This window comes from Poecile atricapillus, chromosome 8 (genome assembly GCF_030490865.1).
Source record: "Poecile atricapillus isolate bPoeAtr1 chromosome 8, bPoeAtr1.hap1, whole genome shotgun sequence".
Taxonomy (NCBI): domain Eukaryota; kingdom Metazoa; phylum Chordata; class Aves; order Passeriformes; family Paridae; genus Poecile; species Poecile atricapillus.
The window spans coordinates 14969460-14990754 of NC_081256.1; the positions used below are offsets into that span (position 1 = coordinate 14969460).

Here is a 21295-nt window from a genome sequence, read left to right on the forward strand (position 1 = left end):
TGTGTGTATTCTAACAGTAAAGAACAAATTAAGTGAAGTGTACATCTTAAAAGGATTTGTCCTACTTGTTAGACCATATGAATTATTGACAAGAAACTAAACCTTGTAGGTGCAGACAACCTTAAGTGATACTTACAAGCATACCATTGCTTTAATAATTTTACGAATTCAGTAAATATCCTAGCTTTATTTCATTTGATTATTTTCTAAGAGAAGTCTGACTTGAGAGGAGTGGAGGAATGGTCCTTTTAATATTGAGGACTTGATTCCTGTTTCTCCAGGGAAATTTGAAATGCAGATAGTTCTTGCTATGTACCTGAAAACTTGGCTTATTCATCGACATCATGGTTTTCAGTTCAGGAAATATATTTCTGTATTTCAATCCCCAAGCTCATAGAAAATTTCTAGGATTTCAGGGTGAGGGTTCAGCTTTATGATTAAAAGCCCTACTGTTCATGTAGGGCATGTAGAAGTTTTTCTAAGCTATTGATAAAATGTGTGGCAATGACTGAAGAATTAATAATGTAAGGAGTACTAGCATGAATGAGGAATTTTATCTTAGCATGTCAGGGAGAGTTCATCATCTGTTCCTCAGTATGGAGGGGCTCTGTGCCAGCAGGGGAAAAAACTCGGAAGTGCTAAACCCAGGATTTCAATGGGCTCTATGACAGGCTGCAACAGTGTTCTTTCTTCAGACCATATTAATGGTTATGACACATCTCATAAGTTGTAAAGCTCTTCTTATAGCTATCCATGCTGTTATCCAAAGTTATTAGGCCTTATTGTTCCGTGTATGCCTTCTTTGTCCCTCAATATGTCATGTTTCTTTTTTAGTCTCTGGTTGTCTGGTGCCGTAACACATGTACCAGCTGTATTCCTTCTTGGCATGCTGGTTAGCATGCCTCTGGACACCTTTGCGTATCTCACTATTCATGAAGGAAATCAAATAAAGTACGCAGTGACTGGAGGGAACCCTGAGAAGCTGGAGGGTGTAGGTCTGCCATCCAGCAGGACCTCAACAAGGTAGGGGAAAGCACAGGTAGAAAGCTCCTGAAGTTTAACTCAGACAAATGTGAAGACTTCCTCTGAGGAGTAACAACTTTGTGCAGCTGTGCTGGTGTACAGGGACCTTTGCAACCTGGTGACCAGCAAATGGCCCTTGCTGAGCAATGGAAACTGGCAGTGCCCAGTGGCATTAGTCACAGTGGTGTGTGGGTTCCCCTGGCCTGAGGCTGCCCTCAGCAGTCTGTCTGTCCTCTTTCTAAGCTCTGTGAGTAGTTACTTTGCATCTGAAAGATGATCCCAAGGTGCAACTGCTGTGGGAGGAAAGGGAGGTGGAGGCAGAGGAAGACACAAACCAGACCAAACAGGTGAGCAAGTGCAATATCTTCTGTGGTACACCTGCATTTTAATTTGCCTTTGCATCAGACTACAGGTCATAGTCTATCCTCTGATTAATGTCTGCTGGCCTTTGCTGTCTGCCACCTGATAGGCTCTGGCATAGAGGAGACATTTCTGTAAGTTATCAGGTTCATATTCTTATCTTGCACTTATGTATCTCATTTTCAGGTTTTCACACTCAGTAGTTCTTGGTTTTTTTTTTCAAGCTGTCTTTAAGGTGTAGTGGATGTTGGCTGAGAGGATGTCATCTCTAGTGAATCTAAGCTGTGCATTAAGGAGCTGTCCTACATAGAATAAGTGCAAGTAAGAGAGCTGTGTCTTTCTAAGATTTGAGGACAAGACTTTAGCAGTAATGCCATTGAAACTGCAGTAGTAAAACCCATTATTTCCATTTCATGAGTCCAAATATATGAATGTATTCAAAAGCCCCAGAATGAATAGCCATTGATTTTTTTTATTGACTTGTTCATGCTCTTCTGAAAGTATGTTCAAGAAATAAATTGAAACTTTTCTCAATTAAAAAAAATAAATAAACACACACTATTGGAAAATACTTTATTATTTGTCTTCTATCATTCTGAATGTTTTTTATAGTGATGTATTATTTCTAGAATTAATAATTATTAGTTAGTTGCCCATAGCATCTCTGACCTCTCCAGTTTGTTGTTTTTCAGCGTCTGATTTAGAGTGACTACTGATTCCAGCCTTCTCATTTTCAGGAGCACAATCTGAAAACGCAAGCTAGAATATGATGAATGAATGAGCAAAAGACTAAAGGCAGGGTGTGGCTTCAATGGCAATTAGATTTTGTTTGAAGAGGAGCTGACTTTAAAAGCACTGGTGATCACCACTCTTCAGTGAGAGCAAACAGGCCCTGCAGACCCCTGTCCATGGCCACGGTGTGTGTGGTGTTCTGGTCAGCAGTGTGTAGTGGATTACTCCAGGATAAATTGTTTCCTTAGCTCGTGTCTGCAGCTTCTGGTCTGAGTGACACATTCTTGTTTTAGAGGAGAGTTTATTCATCATCATTCTGATTCCTGGGATCCTCGAAGTACCTTACCCTGGAAGAAAGTCTTTCCCTGGTCAAAGGGGGTGCTGTGATGGACGTCAGAGTTCAACTGTCCTTTGTGTATGCTGGGCTGGGTAACTGGTGACATTATCCTCGTTTTAAAAGGCTGCAGTGTCAGGTCTTGAGTTTTCTTCCATCGTCTCCTGTATTCCTCCGTCACTGCAGCTGTGCAGGAAGCTGTATCTAGCAAACTGAACTGTGTTACAGGGGGGTGGTGGAGGAGAGAAGTCACGATGAAGGAAAGAAACACATTCCTAAGAGTCCTTATTACAGGGCATGAAGAGTATGGGAGATGGCTCATTTATGAAAGTTGTCCTCCACCCTTAAGCAGCTGTTCTGGTTTTGTGCGTTGCCATGCAGTATTTGAACGTCTTGGGAAGCCACAGATGTTTGACTCATACACTGGACCTGATCTGATCCTTATTCCTAATGCTGGAGCCTTCTGGCTGAGATCTCTGTGACGAAAACCTTGCTCCCAGCTCCCACTTCAGTAAAGAGCAACAGTTTTGTTACATGTCAGGCCTGGCACTTTGTCCTCAGCTGTTTCACCACCACTTCCTGTGTTTATAGCTGGACAGTGGGTCTTGGCTGTGGACATGACATTTACTCAGAATTATGACAGTTTTTTGTGACTTTATGCCTGATACAGATGTTTCAGAGAGAAATGCATCTCTGTATTCTGTGGCTTCAAAAAGTATTAAATTAAGAAAATCAAGGGTAGCATTAACATAGCACAGCTTAGATCAGCTGTGTTTCATGTATTGCTAGCCCAGGATGAAAACATAAAGACAAGTTTTGTGACTAGGTGGTACATAATTGGATGTATATATCTATATTCTGTTTTTCGGCTAGTAATCCAGTGTTGGGTGAATACCTGTGAATATGTTTGCATGATAATACTTTCTCATAGTTTTTATGTGATGGAAACAGTGAAAGTAGTCATTCCTATGCAAAGAAACACAGAATTAAAGTGGGGTTTAGCAGGAACTCAACAGCTGTTTGATCCATATCCAGTTGTAGGGCCAGATGTGCCATCCCTTCATCACGTGGCAGTGGTGGGAAATAGCCCAGAGAAGCAGCCTGGTGCCTCAGGAGCCTGTGGCATTTCAAAGATCAGCAATGAATTGGGTGGTAGTGGGGTGTATCTCTCCTTTCTCATATGGTACTTCTATTTGCTTTGCTTTATACTTCTTTTTGCTTGACCTACCCTTCATTGTTTCAGTTTTCTAATGTTCTGCTGTTACTTCTTCCAGTTGAGCTTATTCTGCCTTAAAATTTGCATCTTGGAATAGAGGTTTAATTACTGAACAGATGTGTTGTCTTCATTCTGCCTGCTCTAACTGCCTTAATCTCAGCTCTTCATTTTGAATCTTAGACTTCTAGCTCATTAAATCCTGTGGAGCTAGAACTCTTTGTTAGTTAAAGACACTAAAAAAATAATACTCTTATCAGATCTTGCTGCAGTTTTGTAAACAAGCTACTTAATTGTGCTTTTATGTTAATGCCAAAGAAACAAATAAAAATTTGTTGCTCTGTGATTATAAACAAACGAATACAAAATTGCAGTCTAAATATTGAGGTGCTTTTCCTTCCTTTGGGTTTTGTTTTTTTTTAAATTCTCTTTAATGCTTTCTGAAACAAGATTAACTAGAGACTTAAATGAAAATTAATCAGTTATGGAAGAAAATAAAGAAAGTAAAAGAGAGAAATTGATGTTGCCTGAAATCCTTCATGGTCTGAAGCTAGCGAAGAGGGAGGAGCCAAAATGTAGCTGCAGGGATTGCTTGGATATAAAACTTAGGACACAAAAGTGGGAATGCATTGAGGTACAAGAACTGGAATACAACTATATGTAGTGAAGTCTTCAAAAGCTGGGGATGTCATGCTCAATGTTTGAGATCTGCAAGCAATTGGCAGCATTTTTCAGAACTGTTCTTGGAAAAAAACTGCTTTTCCTGAACTTGAGGCCCTCATCCAGTCTTTTTTTTTTTTTTTTTTTTTATGTTCTTGGCTTGTACTCATGTGAACTAGAATGGAATTAGCAAGAGACAGTAAAGCTGTTGGTTGTGTCTCTCCTCAGTGGTATAAAGTTGGCTTAAGAAATTCCTGCTCCAAATCATTCTTCCCTGCCTGTATAACTTTTTCCAGGAAGAGCTGGGTTTTTTCATGGGACTGAAATGTGAAATGTCTGATCCAATTTTTCAAAGAGCATGGAAGAAAACTTCCTAATACTTTTTTTTTCCCCAAGGCAGCTTACTACTGGTAGACAGGGTAGCTCCATGAATGGTTTTGCTGGAATGACTGAAAGAGTGGGCACCCTGTGATGGCAGCAAGGGCAGTCCTTGCCAGAAATGAGTCCATTCAGCTCTCAAGGCAATAGCCTGACTAAGCAGCAGTGTTCATGGACTCTGAACAAAGTGTCATCCATCCTCAGTCTTCTGTTTTTTCAGGTAGCGATAAGGAAGGAGGTGTCCAAAGAAACATGAGCTTTCAAGCAAAAAAAGCCAACAAGCTGTGTTTTAGCAATGCTCCATGAAAGCAGCTTTTACTGGCAAGTTAAATTTGACTGGCCTGGAAGATTTGACCAGTCTAGATTAGAGGTAAATGATCTAATGAAACATGCCATCTGAACTTCCTGCAGGTTAATTGACACATGGCAAGTGTTGTATTTTTTCCTAATCTCATTGCAAGGTTATTCATGAAATAGCTGCACCATTTGCAGGTTTGAGCCAGAAGGTCACCAAAAGAATTAAGAAAATTTCCACTGAGCTTCAGTTTCTTTCCTTTGTTGTTAGCTTCAAACATATAGACTACTGTCTATACAAGAACAGAAGAAACCTATTTTGATGTGACAGGTATTAGGATTGATAAAATTTGATCTGAAATCTTTTATCAATAGACCGTGTCTTAGCAGTGATGTAGTTTTTTTTCTTTTTACCATCAAATTTCCTGCAATTCTTGTAGTTCTTTGAAATCTATGCTTTTTTTTAGCTGAAATTCAAGTGAAACTGTGATGGCAATAAATGAGTTAAATGTGTGTGTTTGCCCCTTATCCCCAGACTCAGAATATTTTTGTGTAAAATTTAAAAAAAACCCCTTTTATGCATGCAGGGCAGCTTTAGAAGAGGTAGAAGGAGATGTGACAGAGCTGGAACTGAAACTTGACAAGGTAAGCTTTTAATTTAACAATGTTTAGTCTTAAAAACATCAAAACGTGTGTTTCAGTTTTGTTTTAAGGTTGACAGCTGGGAAGTGTCAGTGGCCGACCAAGCCCCCTGCTCTGCAGAGGAAAGGATCCAGGTCAAGCTCATGGCTGTGCCTTGGAGGCCGAGCTGGATCAGAGCAGTGCTGAGCAGCTGAACTCGTGGCGTGAGCTCGCTCCTTGCCCCAGCTGAGGCTGAGCTTGTGCAATTCCCTCCTGGCCTGGCCCCTCACTGTGCTCCTGTGACTCAGCCCATGGGGCAGCTGCTGCAAACTCGTTCAGCTTTCACGTGAGATAAAAGCTGGGGCTTGGTCACTGCTGTGCCAAGAGCCTGTTTTACCACAATGGCAAGGAGCTGAGTCAACATAAAAATTACTGGATAACTACGACAGGAAGGATGCTTGGATGGTTTCTTTGCCCCAATATAGATCAAGTACTTCTGTGTTGCTTTTCATGAAAATTTATTTACCATCCTTGAAAAATCCTTCAGAGATGAAGGTTCAATTTTCTGGTTCTAGTCTCAGCTTGACTTGGGGTCGGGGAAGTCAATCATAATGTGCCCCTTCTCAAGAGAGCATCTTGGCAGTTGCAGTAACCACTCTTTCCTACATTAATGGCCTGGAGCATAAATGGCTCAAGAAGTGGGAAAACACCCATCACAAAATACTGAGGACCTTCCTATCAGTCTGGAGTACCATGAGGTCTGAGGTGCTGACTGAAGCAGTGAGTGGTAGGGATGGAAAGCCATCAGAGATTAATCTGTTTGTGAGTGAAAACATAATTGATTTCAGTTCCTGAGATGTAACCATGACTCTTCAGCTGTGCTTTGTGCACAGAGCCTTTTGCTTTCCTATGCCTGTATTCTGAGTGTCTCAGGATGAAACAACTGGTGTTGTTTTTGTTTGTTTTGTGGTGTTTTTCCTCAGAAACCACTATAACGTCCTCATTTGATTGGGTTCTAACCAGTTTTTAGTTGCTGTACTCTTTGCCCCTGTAAAACTCTCTCTTGAAATACGTGCAACATCTCAGTTAACAATAAATCAAGTAAAAAATAATTTAAAAAAAATATATAGAGTGGTAACTTTCCTAGTAGCATATCTGTTGACCTAGAGTAGTATTTTTATAGCTGTCACTATACAGTAGAAAGCTTTTAATAGAATTTGAGGGTGAGAATTTAACTTTTGAAAATTTTATTTTATAGCCTTTACTAAGCTCAGTGAGCTCAGTGTGTTCATATTTATATGATGGTGTAAAAACCAAACAAAAATAAGCCCTCCTCTTTCTCGCTCTTTTTATACTCATTTTAGCTGGTGAAGCTTTGTATTGCAATGATTGATACTGGGAAAGCATTTTGTACAGCCAACAAGCAGTTCATGAATGGAATTCGAGACCTTGCACAATATTCCTGTAAAGATACATTGGTTGAGGTAAGTTCTTTGAGGTAAAAATGGAGGGAGAGAAACATATCCTTAAAAAGGTACAACATAACAGTTGGCAAGAGAAGTAGTTGAAGTTTATAGTATTTGCCTTTTTGCTCCTTTTTCTTTGATATCTTTCTTAGAGTGAGGGTTTTTCTGACTGTGGTGCACTGCAGGTGTCTGTGCTGTTTTGTTTCAACAGTGACACAGGTCTGCCAGATTTCAGAAAACGTGTTAGATTAGTGTACACACTGGTGATTGCAACATGTTAACCACTTTTTGTAAGAGTATTAAACATGAAAAATATTAATTAGTGTGATATTAAATAGTGTAAATTAATGTTTCAGATTATGTGAGCTTCCCATATCTTTAGTCAATTTGAATTTTTCCTGCTTTTCCTCAGTTTGGTACTTTATATACAGGTAGGTAGAAATAACATTTTTGTTGCTTGTATCTTTAATGATTTGTTTGATATTACAGCTGTGTTCTCCTTCTAGCGTAATGGTTATAGTCTCATAATTGAGCTGTAAGAAAAATGAATTTTCAAGTTCTTTACTGAAAAGCTATAAACCTCTGAGTTGTTGTTTTGTGCTGTGCGTTTAGTAGGCTTAACTTAAACCACTTTTATTTTATCTTTACAGACCAGTTTGACGAAGTTCTCTGACACCTTACAGGAAATGATCAATTATCATAATGTGAGTATTTCTAGCTGCAGCATGGCACTGATAGTTCACCTCCAGTTATATTTGATAATTGATTAATGGTAAAGTCTTTCTTGTTGATAGTGCTTGCAAAGTAATGGTTTAAATGGTGATAAATAACTCTTGTTTAATACTTATAAATATTTTATTAATATTTTGTTTACAAAGTATTTATAAATATCCCCTTTTCTACAGATTTCCATCTTGGTTTATTTTTCATTTGGAATTTGTAAGATTTGGTGCTCTAAGACAGTAAATACTGAATAGTTTCATCTTTTTGAACTAAACTGATGGTAACAGTTACAGACTTACACCTTTGTTGGTCTGAAATAATGATTGTCCTTTCCATAATTGGTACTTTTTCCCCTATCCTTTATAATACACAAAATGAACCTCTGGTTTACATATAGTTTTCTTTTTGGATGGATAGCAAATTTAGACAAGTGTGGAGAAAGGACAAAACGCTAGAATTTAAGATTAACCAGAAACTTCAGTTTTCCCTGGGTTGAAAACTAATTTGTTAGCTTTTCCTCTAAAGCATTTGGTCTTGTATTCTGAAAGGCAAAAGGATGGTTTTTTCTTGTTTTCTTCCTCTTTCATTGGCCCAACTGCTCTTCATTAATTTCCCAGAAATTGCTGGAAGCGAACTGGAGTGTCTCCAAAGTGCTGAAAATATGCAGGGCACTTAAAATGTGGGTTTATCATAACATTGTGATTTAAAAATTGACAAGATATAGAGAATGCAATGGAAGTTTGTTAGCTTTAACTTAGCTTTCTAAAAATGACTGATTAGGCTTTTTGTTTCAAAATGCATGCTTTTAGAGTGGAAGGTGGGGAAGCAAAGCAAAGCAGGTTAATAGCATTGTGTTTGATTTCTTTTCATTATACGAAGTGTATGTATCTGCACCTAATCTAATGAAAACTGTAAAGGGGATAAGTGAACAGTGGTTCTTGGGTTGTAGAGAAAAGGGAGTGCAAAGGTTCAAAGCAGCAGTACTGGAGCAAGTATTAGTTTCATGTCAATGATTTCTGCAGATTAGATGGAACAGATAAACCCAGGCTGTCCCTCTTCATCACACATGTTGCGGCTGGTTACCCTCTTAACCATGTCTTTTATCTATGGTTCGCTCTTTAGGACACCTCTGACATAGGTCCTGTATTATTGCTGCTGTTATTCTATGTGATCCAGCTGGCACTTCTTTGGCAAAATTTGGCACAGCACAACTCTCCCTTTTAGTCAGTTTGAAGGCAGAAAGCGAAGAACAATCCATATTAAAGATTTCTTTTCAGATCTAAGTAGGACCTATCTGAGTTCTGTTCTGCTTTTTTTCCCCCACCGTGCCCTTGCCGTGCTCAGGCATAGTGAGAATAAAGTGGCTTTTCCCAAAGGCACAGACATCAGGAGTGAGGCACAATTGCTTTGCCAGACATGTTGTGGTCCTGCATGGCTTTTTGTGAATCTCCTTAGTTCAACAGGGCTTCCTGGCTCAGAGTGACAGGTCTGTTGCTGACCCAGGTGACAGAGCCATCAGGAGCGAGAAGCTAGAGAAAGAAAGAGGAAAGAAAGGATCGAAGGGGTAGGAGAAGCTCCCACTGAGTTCTGGATGACTGTCAGTTTTTCATGTGAGGCTTTGCTACACATAAGGCCAGGGACCAGACTAGTGCAGCATCTTCAGTGAGTCAGCATTGGGGGAGTAGCTGTGACAGCTTATGGCAAATAGCAGCTTTCTTAGACTTGGAGTATATGAAAGGTAGTATGTTGTCAAGGCTGTAAATCTAATCAGATCATGGTCTGGGCACTTCTTTCTGTTCTTTTAGGGGAAATTATGTCTGTGTATATTTCTGCCCAGCACCTTTTTTCTCTTCATTACTGTAAGAAGAATGCAAGGCTCATATTTCTGGGGGTCCTCTAATCATTTGAGTTCCCATCTGGTTTTATCTTTTGGTATTGATCTTGATTGGTACACTCCCCAGGCACTGGCAAGCTTAAATGTCAGCAGTGGGAGTAGTTCCAGTGTGACTTCCAGTTTTTCAAGAAGTTCTTTATTTTAGTTGTCTGCTTTTCTGGTTTCCTAAAGTGGGAGTACAAACAAGTTCTTCCATGCATTACTGGTAGATACAATTCTGTTGGAAGGGGCCTCAGGAGGTATGGATAGTTTGATTGCCTGCTAAATCAGGGTCAGATATTGAGGTTGGATCAGGTTGCTTTGGTCTTGAAAACCTCCAAGCATGGAGACTGGATGCAACGTACAGTACCACTGCTAATGAGTAGCTTAAACTCAGTCATGTGTCCCTTCAGTGTTTCTAGAAAAGCGAGATGAGCTGGTAAAGGTTTTCCTGTCAGTACTTGGCATTACATAGCTTCTCATTTCCAAATCTTAATAAAGAATCTAAGACTGAGAACATTTTAAAGAAAACATTTTTTGACCTTAAACTTTGAGGTTTTGACTTGCTTTTTCAAGAAAATAATTTAATATTTCAAGATCTTTTAATGAGAGATTCTGTTCAATTGGGTCAACTTTATTTTTGTGATGCTGCCTTGTGTATTTCTGTTACATAGAATGGAAGTGTAGAGGGGTTGGAAATTAAGGCAACATTTCTTCTCAGCACAATAAGAAGTGACAAAAGGATTTTCCCAGTAGCCACTGACCTGTTCTGTTCCATGCTAAAACTCAGAGGGTGGATGTGAAGTTGAAGGAATATGTGTTTTATTTTTCCAGTTAGAATTTTTTGGGTCATAAGAAAACATACAAGTTGTCTCACATCCAGATGTGCCTTGGCCTTAAAAACTTAACAAATATCTTACACTTTACAATTAAAATTAGTAGATTGTATTTTTAGCGCCCACCACCCCTACCAAATCATAAGAAATTTTGGAAGCATTGTTTAGATCACTTATTCTTAAAAATAATCAGCCATTCATTTTAGTAGTCCAACAGTGGTGATTTTTCACAAACATTTCATGTAAAGATGGTAGTAAAAACTCACGTATGTTACATTTTCAGCATTAGTTTCAATCCATGGTTTTGGGGTTTTTGCCAGAAGTTAAAATGGCAAACTTTCTATGGTTTCATTTGTCTTTTAATTGTTGATAAATTGTCAAAGTTGTTTCTTCAAGAATATTACCGTACAATTAACATAAACTTCTATGAAACTAGGCATGTCTTACCTTGTCAGGATGAGAGAATAGGATGACAGGTGCTCTTCTCTCTCCTTATAACCATTGTCTTTAAAAAAAGAGCAGCAAAAGATGTTTGATTTGTGTTATTTTCCTTATTTTCTTCCTTATCTTTTATTTATTTCAAAACTACTCTGAAGGGATTTGTATTTTGCTTTAGAGACACAGTGGTTTAATAATAATTCTCATCTAATTCTGCATAATTGCCATTTGTATTTCTGAAATCAGAAGGTATGAGTACCTCTGAATTACTGACCTATGTAATAATGCTTTTTTTCAGATTCTATTTGACCAAATCCAAAGATCAATTAAAACACAGCTTCAGACTTTCGTTAAAGAGTAAGTTAATTTGCACTTGTAATGGGAAAATTATACATAAAATGTAATTTTAAAAATCTGATTTGAGTGGATAAGTGAAACATCCTTCCTGTAAATAGCCACCCATAAATTGAGAAGTGTGTATTAAGGCTTTGTCAAAAATCACACCAAATCACTGATGCTTTAAATCCAGCTGCAGAAACGTTGCAATAGGATGAATTACTGATCTAATTACATATTGTAATTGGCTAAGCTTGGGGGACAAAGCTTTTCCCCAGTAGGCATCAGATGTGTTCAGTTGCATTTCAATTTTGTCCTTTCTTTGGAAAAGAAACGCAATAAGCTTCTGTCATAGTTTGTGGATTTCCATTTGACCGAAGCATGTAATGAAGATTATAGAATTTGAAAAAGACACCAGCTATAGTAGTCACAAGCTTGGTCTGTCTGGTGTAGCTTTAAACTCTTTTTCATGTTTTGGAATTAATTTGTTATCCATATTTCCTTTTTCCATAGAGATATTAGGAAATTTAAAGATGCAAAGAAACAGTTTGAAAAAGTTAGTGAAGAAAAGGAGAATGCTCTGGTGAAAAATGCCCAAGTTCAAAGAAATAAGCAACATGAGGTAGAGGAAGCAACCAACATTTTGACTGCAACACGGAAGTGTTTTCGACACATAGCTCTGGATTATGTTCTTCAGGTAAGGACAGCAATAAAAGTTACTTTTTAAAACCATTTGTTACATATGTTTAGAGACGTGTTCTTTACAGTGTTAAAAGTTCTTTTTGTAAGCTTCTTGGAAGATGTGGAGATTCCGGGAAAAAGGAAGAACTTTATCTGCAAGTAATTTCTTTTTCAAATAAAATCTGAAGAAAATTAACTGATGCATTATTACTGCTTTAATGCTCTGTTATTCAGTGTCCTTGCTGCAATGACACAGTTTAATTTTCAAGTTGAACATTAATTTTGAAAAAAACCCAGTATTTGCCTGATATTTACCCACGTGTTTTATGAGTTAGATAGACTGTAGTTTCTTATATATTTGAAATAAAAACTGTAACCTAGCCTAGGAAATGCAAATTACCTGAATAATTCTGATACAGGATCTTGGGTACTTCTGCAATTTTAGCTGTATGCTTTGGGTTGTATTCAGCTTCTCTAGATGCCTCAGAGTTGGACATTGTGCTATGAGGGGAGTCAAGAACTTAACTATCCTTTACCTTTTTAATGAAGATCTCCCATAGGGTGTTGAGAGGTATTCTTTGGCATGCTGCTTTGTATCCTGTAATACAGTAATAAATTTTTTTTTGATACTTAAAATTCATCTGCTTCATACTTACCCACAACTGCAGCAAAACAGGATTGTTACAACTTGGATGGTATGATAGGCTGGGGCTCCCAAATGAGTCTGAGCTTCTCCTGTGATCAAACACAGAACAGCTCTTTACAATTAAGCTGGTTTTATTATATTAGACATTAGCATCTATATTAGACATTATCATCAGTCAGTTATTTAAAGCTTAATTAACTTTTCTATAAATTGCATTATGAGTTGTAAAATGAAGTGGAGCCTGTTAGCCTGGGCATGTTCACAGACGTGATGGTCAGTGGTCAACTCTGAGCTCCTGTTTTTAAACACTAAGGTCATTTTGGTGTTTAAAAAGTCGTATGAATTATGTCCCACAGGATTATTTGTACTAGCACTAAATGGTGTGGGGGAAGCTGGCAGTCACTACTGCAGCAGGCCAGTTCCCTGTGTGTGCATTGAACTGCAGGTTGTTTGCCTCCTGGAATTTGTATGTTCAAAGTATGAGCAGTTCCTGGGATAAAGCTATGCTTAAAGTAACTGGGAACAGTTTCAGCATCTCTCAACGTGGACAAAAATCACTTCAGCTTTAGGAATTCTTTCTACTTGTGTGATTCTTCTGGGAAAATGGCTTCACAACTGTGGCCTCCTTGTAGCTAGACTGGCTTTAAACTGTAATTCAAAACCTTTGCTTTCCTTCTATTTTTATTTTTCTTTGCCTCACAGGCTGAGGGTATATTCTGTGCAAACAAATCTTAATTATTTTTGCTGCAGAAAGTTTTCCAAAAGAATGACTACTTAAGTATAGCAGTAGAATCTGGTTTTGATTATAGCTTCAGCAAGTTTATTTATTTTGCTGAAATTCTAAACTGACATAGAGGTGTTAAATTACAAAATCATGCCTGTTTCTGCTAAGTGGGTCTTTTAAAGTAAAATCTGTATTTCTGCATGGCAACCTTTAAAGTTTAGAGACCAAAGAAGGTAGGAGAATTAGGTGAATGTGAAAAATTAGTTATTTTTTCTATATAATGTGAAATTCCTCAAGTTCTAGGGCAACACCATTAATCAGTGACTTCAGCTAGTTTAAAAGTGCAGGTATACACAGAAATTACTTATTGAAACTATTATGTTCTTGCTTGCCTGGGACTACTTTTGGGATACTTAAATACTGTGAGTCTGTAAGAAAAGAAGGGAGAAAGTAACCCTGCCCCCATCCTTTGATCTGTCTTGGCAGCAGCGCTGAGTGCAACTTCTGCAAGGAGTTGGTGGGCTGGCTTAGCTCACAGTGCTTGAAACATCTTGAATTCAATCTCTTGAAAATGAGAACCAATTTTCCTTGCTTGAAAGGTGTATTTATATTACTTCTAGCTAGCACATGGTGTCTTGTATTTTCCCTACTGATGTAAGAAAATTGTGACTATCACTGTGAAGCTCAAGCTTTGGAAGTGTTCTCTGATTGCATCACTTTGATATCATGACAGAACTAGAGTGCATCTTCTTCTTTTAAAAGTACTTCGGGAAGTCTGATATTGAACTGTCTTCTTGCAATGTTTTGAGCTTGAATGTGATTACTTGGGGGAAAATTGTAAATAAAATAAGAAGTTTAGAATAAAATAAATTGCTTGTTTGTTCTGTTTTACCTAGATCAATGTTCTTCAGTCTAAAAGGAGAGCAGAAATCTTAAAATCGGTAAGATATGCTTTATTCTCTGTATATCAAATATTTTAATCCATCTGAAATTAAAAATATGGCCACAAAGCAGTATGTTAAAAATTTAGTCCTTTAATTACTCAAAATGTTATCAGTATATTTGTCAGATTGGTGACTGTCAGTTTGGCCTTTACTGTAGCTGGGCATACATGTTTAACTGTTTTTGACGGTCCTTCAGATTTGAAAACTTACAGGTTTTCACTGCTTTGATCCTTTGGTATGTGTTCCATAGTTAAAATCAAACTTTGTTTGCCTAGAATTCTGCTGTTTAGGCCTGGTTTATTACTTTTAAAATGTAAGTGCTACTTATAATCTATTCTAAGATGAATTCTGCTCTTTCTAAGAACAGAGCAATTTTTAGTATGAATAATGTGGTATCTGCTAAGTTATCTACACCTGCATGCCAATTTTCTTCACATTATACTTTTCTGCTTCCCATTATCTCTGCTAAATGTTTATTGAGATATAGAGTGACACATTAAACAGTGCTATTCTTTCAAATGTCTGAAGTTGCTCTCCCATAATTTTCTTAATTCCTTAAAAAGCAGAAACTTTACTTGGGTTGGTTTATAACTGCCTGCTATTTTGCTCTGCACCTTCCCAACTTGTTTTCTGTTTTAAGGCCAGACAGTCTTCTCACATATGTTCATAAAGGTTATGGGTTTGGATCATTAGTAAAATATTCTATAGCCCCTCTCTACCTTACATGTACCAGTTACACAGGAGCAAAAATTTCAGGTGACATGAATTAGCAGTAGTTTTCTGCCATTAAGTAGATTTCTTTTGTTTTGCTCATGGAGTTAATGCTATCAACTGATTCCTGAGATTTTTGGCTTGTTCTTTTCTTCCTTTACTTTCCACATTTATTTTACAACTTTGGAAGCTCTATGAGGTATTGATGTAAAACTGTCAGAACATGAGAGGAGAAATTAAACCTTAAGTTGTAGGTTATGTGAATTAAGTGACATATATATGTGATATAAATTTTAAGAGAATAAATATTTACTTTGTTCCTTCTAGATGTTATCATTTATGTATGCACATCTGGCTTTTTTCCATCAAGGCTATGATCTGTTTAGTGAACTTGAGCCCTACATGAAAGATCTTGGTGCACAGGTAACAAATTATTTTAAAAATGCATAACTATATTCTGAAATTGAAGAAATCTTGATATATGCCTCCATATCCGGTACTTCATGGATTTATTCAACAAAAAGGGAATTGTAGTATAATAAAGGCAAAACATAAAAAATATACTGTAATGAAAGGAATGAAAATAATTGCAAACTGAAAGATTTCTGTTTACTAAAATTAATACTACCTTTAGGATTTACATGCTTTAGCATAGCCACATGCTGCTCTGTGAGGTACATTGTGATATTGAGGATACTGGATTATTTGGATTTCAAAATTTTTGTATATGACCCATGTTTATAAATATATCTAATAATAAAAAGTAGATTAGGCTGGTTTTCCTTCTACTCATATGCTTTATTTACTGTATAAATTTTGCAATCTGCATAATTAAATTTTGATGTGTGCAAATATAACTTTGATGTTAGCAACTTAGACCATAAAACGGAAGTATGATTTTAAGTGGTGCAAAATTTACTTCCTGTGTGGAATCCTTCTTGCCCATTTTTGTTGTGTAAGAACAGACAATTGACACTTTGGGGTTTTCAGTGAGGGACTCATGAAAAGCTTAGATGGACCACTGCCAGCTGCACACAGGAGACATTGAAAATGGCTATGCAAATAGATTGGAACATACAGTATTCAAATGAAGATCTGTCTGTGGTGCAGGGAAAAGACTCAGCCGTGTCTTGACTTGTTTTTCAGTGCAAGTTATTTGAGCACTTTCTGTTTGCCTCTATCTGAGAACTTGTGACAAGTGCTCTGATACGAACCCCTCTATTGCTACTTCCCAAACAGATCCATAAAGCAGCCAAATTTTTGTCTGTCCAGGTAAAAAAAGCAAATAAACGACAGAAAACTTTTACATTTGTCTTGAGTAGATGTGTCATTGAGTGTCTAAGAGATGAAGTTGTTCTGAGCTATGCAGTGGAGCAGTTTGGGAGCTGTAGAAAATATCTCCAACAACCCAATGGCTGAATAGTTATTTTTCTTCTATACTAGGCCCCAGCTGGGTTACTGTGGGTCGTAATTACGTGTACAAATGTGTCAGGTCTTGGTGTAATAGCGGTACTTGAACAGTTCAGGTGGATGTTACTCTTCTATAATTGTGCCCTTTATTCTTCAACAGCCTTCCAGTTTGGATTGTAAGTGTTGAACTGTATAGTCTCTGGTTGTATAACATGAGTGTCCTGCACTCCTGTGGAAGAGGGGATAAGGAAAGGAGATACGAGCTATGGAGTTGACAGTGGGTTAGGCTATCAGCCAGGCTTCAGTGTTTCCATTTCATTGATGTGATTCAAGTAAGAAAATACAAGGTTATTTTTGAATGTCTGGTCATGCTTTTGCTTGATCTGGTAAGGAGCACTGTGTAGCATTCATTTTGGTGCTGGTATCATAGCAACTGAAGGAGTTAAATTTAGAAAATCCATAGCTAAGAATGTTTTAAATATATTGCAGTTGGAGCAAGGATGGACTGAAGACCCTAAAGTTGTACAACTTGCGGAATTGTTCTTTTGTAGCACACCTTGGTGTTTAAGTAATGGATATTTTTCATGACAGAAGCAGATTTGTAAATAGCTGTTGAAAGTTTTAACAGTTGGTGGCTTTGCAGCTTGTACTGGTTGAAGCTTCTGCCTTTAACAAAGTATGTTGTGACATAACGGGGATTTGCTGGATTTTTGTGAAAATGCTGTTAGATTCCTTCTGTTGGTGAGTGAGTTTTCATTCCTAGGTGAATTTTGTGCATGATCTTAATTACAAGGGTTAACAGCATCTGAAGTAATAAAATTGATTTTGAATAGTATAGTTATAATTTTGAATGATTTTTGTCTGTATTTTCGAAATAACTGTTTTACTGTGATGGAATACGATTAAGCAATTTTGCTTTCTGGATACTTCAGGTCAGGGTAGGATCCCTTGGGAACCACGTCATTGTATGGGATTCTTTAATAGTGTGCAAGCATAATATGAGCTTTTGCATGGAAACTAAGGGTTTTGTTTCTTTTCATATGAAATGTGGTATTAGCTTAAAAAGAAACATTTGAATTTTCATTGAAATGACTATTCAAAAAGCTGAATATTTTAGTCTGACTTAACTGGCATTCTGAGGAGAATTATAGCATTATGTTTATAAAAATGCATTTACCAGTAAATGCAGTACTTCAAAAAACCAGATTTTCTGAAAATTACTCAGTGATGCTATAATGACTGGGATTTTGATAGTTTAGTTGTGATTTGCTACAGCTTTTGATAGTTGTATGCTGTTGGTCTCTTTTAAGACAATTGATGTGCTGCTCACCTGAGTGAAATGGAAGAAACTCTGGTTTGAGCTTGCAAACAGGAATGGTGCAATGCTGCCTATATAGTAAAAAAAGTAACTGATGGATTGAGCTACTGTTAAGAATTTTATTTGGCTGGGGTAAATGTACCCTCAAACATTTATATTCAAGATAAATTAGAGGTGATTGCCCTACCCTGGGTGACTACCTTCTGTTTCATCTAATGGGGTAAAAGGAAGAATCTTGGGGACCATGTGCAGATTCCTGAATCTGGAGTTTTTAGCAAGACAGTTGATACCTATAAAGTTTTGAGTAACCCTTGACCCCGTTCTTACCTTTATCATGAAAGAAAGGGTTCCCCAAGGATTCTTGATGCAAAACAATTCTCGAGCCCGGTCTCTGTTCTAGAGGCTCTTGTGTAATTTTTAAGTCCTAGAGTTGCTTAGATGTGGCATCTGGACACTTCAGCCTTCAATATGTTCCTGTTCACAAGTACCTATAAAGGTGTGCAAGTGCTGGTGTGGCCTTTTGAGCCAGAGGGGAAGACAGGGAGAGAAGAGTTAAAAAAGTAATGGAGTATGGAATTGGATCCAGATGTTTCAGCTTTCTGATGTCTCCATAATTGTTGGAGACTGTTTAGCACAAGGGTGTAAGGGCCTGTTATTGTCCCTTTTTTCTCATTTATATCATGTCAAGCAGAGAAGTGAAAGACCAGGGAAATGGCCGGAGTTGGCAGGGCCTGTCACTTGTGGTTCTGAGAGCGGGTTCAGGGGATCCTCTTTGTGTGTGGATCAGAGGCTGTGTTAGTCATCTGTGCCCTGTGCCAGCGAGTGACCCAGCTGGGAGCTGGTGTTGCTGCACGCTGCTCCTGCTGTTCTCGCTGTGGGCCTGGAGCAGAGCCAGCCCCGTCCCTCAGCCGAGAGCTGCGGGCCGAGCCCTGCGCTCAGCCCTGTGTCTGCACCGCTGGGTAATGGCAGCCTTGTGTTATGGGCTGCTGGGTAAGTACCAAACTAACTGCTCGGTCAGACAACATCTGCTTCTCTACTGCATTTCATACTTGAACATGAAGGCCTGTATAAAACAAACAACAAAACCCAAGGAATCAAAACTGTTTAACAAAACCAACCAAAATAAGAAAACCCCAATCAAACTTTCTCTTATAGGGTATCTTAAATGTTCTCTTCTTTTTGTGATTGTAAAAGGAAAGTTTTGGGTAGTGGCTTTTTTATTATCACAGACTTTGTAAGGATACTAACTTAAATATTCTCTGTGACAATCTCTGTTACTTTCAAAACCATATTTTTATTTCCAAAATTAGTTTGATTGTCTCTGCCTAAGACTTCAAGCAATCTTGCTCGAGTACTGCTGATCAAAACTATAAACACAAAATCCTGGTTGAGACAGTTGTCCCACTTTGTGGAGGGAAAAATCCATAGCACTTGCTCCTTCTAGTTTTTGCTGCTCCTGCCAGTGCTGCTGCATAGGCCAGCAAGAGCAGCTAAAGCATGAGTCATCCTCTTGGGAGACTGAGCACCAATGCGGTAGAGTCGCATATGCTTGGCACCATGCTGTTCTTTGAAACAGTTCTTCTAATGCTTACAAGAAATGTACACCTTTGTAGAGGTTAATTCAGGGTGGCAGAGCAGTGCTTTAAACGAGGCTTCAGTGGTTATTCAAGGTAAACAATTTGTGACATAGAAGTTATTATACTATGCAAATAAAATAGAAGTCTTGCAATGTCTAGACATAATGTGTTCTTTTTTTTGTCAGCATTGTGAAATCTACTGAGCCAAATTTCTTATGATAATTTAAAGATCCAATTTTCTGTTTCTCTTTACAGCTGGATCAGTTGGCTGTAGATGCTGCGAAGGAGAAGAGAGATATGGAGCAAAAGCACTCCACTATTCAACAAAAGGTACTTAACAGAATGTAAAAGGCAGGCTGCACACACATTTTTTTTATCTGTAGCATCTCTCCCCAGCATCTCTGCATCAGAACTACAAGGGATGGTATTTTTAGTGCAGAGAAACATACTGACACGTCATTAAGTGTAGGGTTGGATTACAGATACTAATTTTGTGTTACCGAACAAAATATTATGCTTAGTTTTTATGGAGACATAAATAGAACAGGAGAATTTATTTGAATGCCGGGATTCTAGCATTTCAGTAGAACTCCTAATTCCTATTACCTCTTGAATTGAGTAAGTTGTATAGGTTTCTGTGTTTCCATGCTGTGTGTTTGTGGAAGAAGAGTATGTGCTGCACAGCCTTACAGCCGTAGGTTTCACTTTGGACTGTGCCAAATCCAAGTGCAGCACTTGGAGCTTGTGTGGCAGCTGCTGTTGCATATGAAGACCAAAAGTAAACTTTTTTAATGAGTGTCTAATGTACTGGTTCAACTGTGCACAGATACAAAATTGGGAACATCTAACTGGTGTTCTGGGGAAGATTTGTGCAATAATTCTTTTTACTTATTGAGAAAACTATTGGTAATTCATGTTGGGGGGAATGACTTCTGATGCTTGGATGTTTCAGAAGCTCTAGATCAGTATCGGTTTTGCAGGTATAATGCCAGAAGTTAAAAATATTTCCACCAAACTCTCTGGTAGTGAGCTAATACTACAGGCACTTTTGAAAGGAATTAGATAGCAGTTTAAAGGTAATGCTACGTTTCTTACTATCATTCAAATACGTTCTGTATCTGTTCAGGTGGCATAAATTAAAAAATCCCACCCAGTATAAATGAAATCTGATAACTAAATAAATTCAGGAATTTATTTTAATAATAATGTTTAATAAACATACTGAGATTATACGTTGGGTAGCCTTAGTAGGAGCCAATATTAATACTAATGGGAAAAGGTAACATTTTTGGTTGCTGAAAACATTTTTATTGGTGCATCCTGTCATCCCTTTAGGAGTTGGTGGGAAGCATTAGGATTGCTGTGAAATTGAGCAGATGTGATGATGAGGGCAGAGCTGACATGCTGTGCTTCGAGTCAGGAGATAACTACAGGCAAGGAAGGGGAAGAAAGGGAGGAAATGGGGAAGATGTAACTTGAGAATGAATGTTGAAGGTCAAATTTAAAGTTTATTGGGCTTAAAGGCTCAGTTTCAGGAATGGACACTAGTTGAGAGGTTCTCTGTTAAAGAGGACAGTGGTGCTTGGTGAAGGATTTAAGTTATGAGCAATTATCTTTTAATTTGCCATAGAAATAATAGCTGGTTCCCATGAATTATGGTCACTGCTGTTGCCAATGGTGTTTACAAGTCTTTGTTTTTTCTTCAAATGCTGCTTAAGGCTGCTTTACAGGTAAACTACTTTTACTAGTTTCACTTATTACTGAAACTTTTAAGCTTCATGAAACTTGATAAGCCGTATCTGTGTGTAATATAAATGTTCTTGATTTCTAGTAGGAGCGACAAGCACAGTGATGTTACTTTTATTGTTACTTACTTTAATTGACAATTTAATGCTGTTTCTAAAATATAATCAGGGCAGTCAGAATGTACTGTATGTTATCCTCTTAAGTTCTGTGTTTTGAGTTGTAAATGTTGTCTCTTGTCCTTATCAGTGAAG

The 21295-nt window shown here is 37.8% G+C and overlaps 1 protein-coding gene across 2 annotated transcripts in view; it reads left to right on the forward strand.

Annotated features, from left to right (window-relative positions):
• The window catches only part of ACAP2 (ArfGAP with coiled-coil, ankyrin repeat and PH domains 2), a 59492-nt gene that overhangs the window by 11568 nt on the left and 26629 nt on the right, over positions 1–21295 (forward strand). For both annotated transcript variants that reach the window (XM_058844084.1, XM_058844085.1), the window contains exons 2-9: positions 5582–5639; positions 6980–7099; positions 7732–7785; positions 11250–11308; positions 11801–11984; positions 14235–14279; positions 15321–15416; positions 19554–19628. In XM_058844084.1, the coding sequence (XP_058700067.1) occupies positions 5582–5639; positions 6980–7099; positions 7732–7785; positions 11250–11308; positions 11801–11984; positions 14235–14279; positions 15321–15416; positions 19554–19628 (691 nt within the window). The remainder of the gene's footprint in view (positions 1–5581; positions 5640–6979; positions 7100–7731; positions 7786–11249; positions 11309–11800; positions 11985–14234; positions 14280–15320; positions 15417–19553; positions 19629–21295) is intronic.